The 3,773-nt window shown below is 57.5% G+C and overlaps 1 protein-coding gene across 1 annotated transcript in view; it reads right to left on the reverse strand.

Annotated features, from left to right (window-relative positions):
* ADARB2 (adenosine deaminase, RNA-specific, B2 (non-functional)) overlaps positions 1 to 3,773 on the reverse strand; it is a 529,062-nt gene that overhangs the window by 38,627 nt on the left and 486,662 nt on the right. The window contains exon 7 of the mRNA XM_011942292.1: positions 2,392 to 2,560. Within this exon, the coding sequence (XP_011797682.1) occupies positions 2,392 to 2,560 (169 nt within the window). The remainder of the gene's footprint in view (positions 1 to 2,391; positions 2,561 to 3,773) is intronic.

The following is a 3,773-nucleotide window of genomic DNA, read 5'->3' on the forward strand; positions in this document are numbered from 1 at the left end:
CCCGGACCTGCCGGTGTCACGTGGGTTTGAACTTGTGCCTGGACCTGCCAGCGTCGGGTGGGTTTGTACCTGTGCCTGGACCTGCCGGTGTCACGTGGGTTTGCACCTGTGTCCAGCGTCGCGTGGGTTTGCACCTGTGCCTGGACCTGCTGGCGTCGCGTGTGTTTGCACCTGTGCCCCGGACCTGCCAGCATCACGTGGGTTTGCACCTGTGTCTGGACCTGCTGGCATTGCGTGGGTTTGCACCTGTATCCAGCATCACATGGGTTTGCACCTGTGTCCAGCGTCACGTGGGTTTGCACCTGTGCCCGGACCTGCTGGCATCATGTGGGTTTGCACCTGTGACCAGACCTCCCGGCGTTGTGTGGGTTTGTACCTGTGTCCAGCGTCGCGTGGGTTTGCACCTGTGTTTAGCCCACCGTCTGTGGATGTTGAAGATCCCAGGGACAGCCAGGTTTCAATTCTGATTTACTTCATTTTTCTGGGGCACCAGAGAGTAAATTTAGAAACCCAGTGCTATCTTAGGGCACCAAGAGAATTTCAGTTGAGGTGAAAATTACTGCTTTTTCCCCGTCATGAATAGATGAAAACATTACAAAGGAGGAATACATTTTCTTCTGAAAAATGAGCTATTTGTCGACAATGGGCTCTTCCCTTTGATGCAGAAACCACGGCCGGCTTTGGTCTGCTGTCATTAGGCCGACCCTGCAGCTCCCCAGCCGGGAGTGCCCAGAGCTGGGAAGGAAAGGGCACCATTTTCCCCAGTTCTCCTACCATTTCCATGAGAAGGCAGAACCACTGCTGTCAGGACTGGGGTTTCATCTGCCTGGACCCCAGAAACCAGTCTGTGTGGATCCTGGGGAGCAGAGCTGTAGGGGACTGTAGGGGCTGAGGCAGGTGAGGTGGGGGCAGGTGCGGCAGGGGGCTCCCCTTCCCTCCCGGGCCCTGTGTCCCCTGATGTCACCCCACTGACCTCCAGCCCCTTGGGTTTTGTGGATGGGCCAGGGCCCAGTGCTCGGGGTTAGAATGGGTACATAGTCAACCTACTATCTGTTGGGCACATGGCAAGTGCCCGTCCCGTGCAGGCACTGGAGACACAGCCCACCCCGATGGGGCGTCTGTCTGTTGGGGAACCCCGGGGTGGCTGCGTTTTGATGAGGATTTTATGGGGGCTGGCTGGGCCCACCCTCTCCCTTCTCTCCCCAGGTCCTGCTGTGGCAGTCGAGGGCCCAGGACCCCATGGGCACAAGAGCCTCCATGCAAGCCTTGGGGGTGATGCCCTGGGTCCTCCTCCGGCCTTGGGCTTCCTGCCCCTCCCCACTCAGCCTCCTTCCTGCACATCCTGGGGACCAACTTTGCATCTCCTGCCTAGCTCCACTACAAAACGTCCTTACAGAGGGTCTTAGGGCCACAGCCTCGTTGGGAGTTGGGGGTGGTGCCCGGAGACCACATTTGCACCAAGTGCGCTGTTTTCACTCCAGCTGCAGATGACAGAGGAACAGGACAACCAGAGTGTCCGAGGGCATTCTGGGTCACTCAACCCAGACTTCCTGTGACCACGTTGTTATTAGTTTTTTTTTTTTTTTTTTTAATCAGGCTTGCGGGGAGTTCATGGCTCTTTAGGGAAACTCGTGCTATCCCTACACCTGTGACCCTTATTTTCCAAACCAAAGTTACAGAAATGTCCTGCAGTGGGGATGGCACTCTCGGGGCCTCAGACCAATGTGGGGGAGGCCTCGGGGCCTCAGACCAATGTGGGGGAGGTCTCAGGGCCTCAAACCAAGGTAGGGGGAGGTCTCAACGCGTCAGACCAAGGTTTGGGGAGGAGCTCAGGGCATGGCAGTGACTGGAGGTGCTGGGAGGGAGGCAGGTGCCCATTCTGCACCTTCCTGCTCCTCTGCACAGAGCTCAGCTGAGGCACCTCATCCCGAGACCTCCACACGGAGGCTTTGAAAACTCATTCCAAGAAGACAATGTCTCAGGGTGGTGGGGGAGAGGTGTTCCAGCAGCTGACCTCAAGGCCTGTGGCTGTCCCTGGGTGATTTTGTCAGGTTTTGGTGGAAAGCACAGCAGGCAGGGGAGGCCCTGGCTTCTCATTAGCCTATGGCCACCCCGACTGGCTGGCAGCCTCAGGCCAGGCTGTGTTTGCCCCATGCAGCGGCAGTCTGGGGTGGCCGGGTCTTGCTCACTCGGGGACTTGGGGCGCCTTGGCCTCAGGGTGTGGGACTGAACACGCGGGATGGCTGTGGAGTTCCACGACTCAGGCACAGGGACCTGACCTCATGTGCCCAACATCTCTGACCTCACCAGAAGTGGTACGCAGGGAGCCTGGGGCTTGGCGCTCCCCACTGGCCGCAGCCAACGTCCACAAGAGGAAGCTGTGGGCCTCACCTGGCAATCTTGTCCGTGCAGGACATGGTGATCAGCTGCTCCCCCAGCAGGACGCCGTCCCAGGTCTGCACTGCGCTGGGGCCACGCACAGGGACTGTCCCTTCCCCGGACTCGATCTTGGTGCGCAGGTGCCCGCGGAACTTCCTGACGAGGTGTTTGCTGCTGTGCACTAGGAGAGAAGAGGACGGGGAGGGGTGAGAAGAGGGAAGCTGCCTTGGTTTTGGGAGGTGGGAGAGGAGGAGGGACTGCAACAGAGGTCAAAGGGCCCCTCGCCATGGCCGGGCATTTGGCACGAGGAAGGGGCGTCAGAGGTTAGCGCTGTGTGGGGGTGGGCTCCAGAGCCACACCATCCTGCCTGGGCTGTGCTAACTTCCCAGTCAAGGGTCAGGGAGTAAAATCCCAGGCTTCATGAGCCAGACTCTCTTTTCATCAACACCTGCCTCTGCTGCGTAAATGCAGCCACGGCCTGGACCGTGCTCAGGCCAGCGAAGGGCCACTGCGTCCCCAGTACTTCATTTTCCTTCGCAGACTTGAAGACGCGGTTGGATGTGTCGTTTTCGGGTGTCGTGAAATATCATTTTTCTCACTTTTCAGCCATTAAAAATGTAAATATTTATGCTTAGCTGGAGGGCTGTGCAGAAATAGGCGGTGAGTGGGACTCAGCTCTTGCCCTGGTCCAGGTGTCAATCCTGGCTCCATGGTAAGCGGGCTGTGTAACCTGGGAAAGTGTCTCAAAGTCACTGTGACCCAGTTACTTGCTCTAACGACGGGGGTAACAGCAGTGCTTGCTGCCCAGGCTGGGAGGAGTCGGCGAGGCGGCTCCTGTGAACGTGCTGGGGTCGCCTGGGCACCTCCGCTCTCACTGCATCCCCTAATTACCAAGGGTCTCCATGGGTAGGAGTTCCATCAGGCCCAGAAGTGACGGAGCCTCTGGTAGGTCTCCGTGGGTCCTCAGGTGTTCTGTGTTCTCCTTTCCAGGGTCCCCTTGACACCCACCCACCCCCATACCACATTCCCCATAATTACTTGGAGAACTAGCATGAACAAGAGGAAGCTTAAATTTATATTTTTCTTTCTTTGAAAAAATTTTGTATGTTTTTGTTTTGTTTTGTTTGAGATAGAGTTTCACTCTGTTACCCAGGCTGGAGTGCAGTGGCGCAATCTCGGCTCACTGCAACCTCCACCTCCCAGGTTCAAGAGATTCTCCCGCCTCAGCCTCCTGAGTAGCTGGGACTACAGGCATGCGCCACCACGCCCGGCTAATTTTTGTATTTTCAGTAGAGACGGGGTTTCGCCATGTTGGCCAGGCTGGTCTCGAACTCCTGACCTCATGATCCGCCTGCCTCAGCCTCCCAAAGTGCTGCGATTACAGGCCCGAGCCA

Source organism: Colobus angolensis, unplaced genomic scaffold, assembly GCF_000951035.1.
Source record: "Colobus angolensis palliatus isolate OR3802 unplaced genomic scaffold, Cang.pa_1.0 Scaffold209, whole genome shotgun sequence".
Classification (NCBI taxonomy): Eukaryota; Metazoa; Chordata; class Mammalia; order Primates; family Cercopithecidae; genus Colobus; species Colobus angolensis.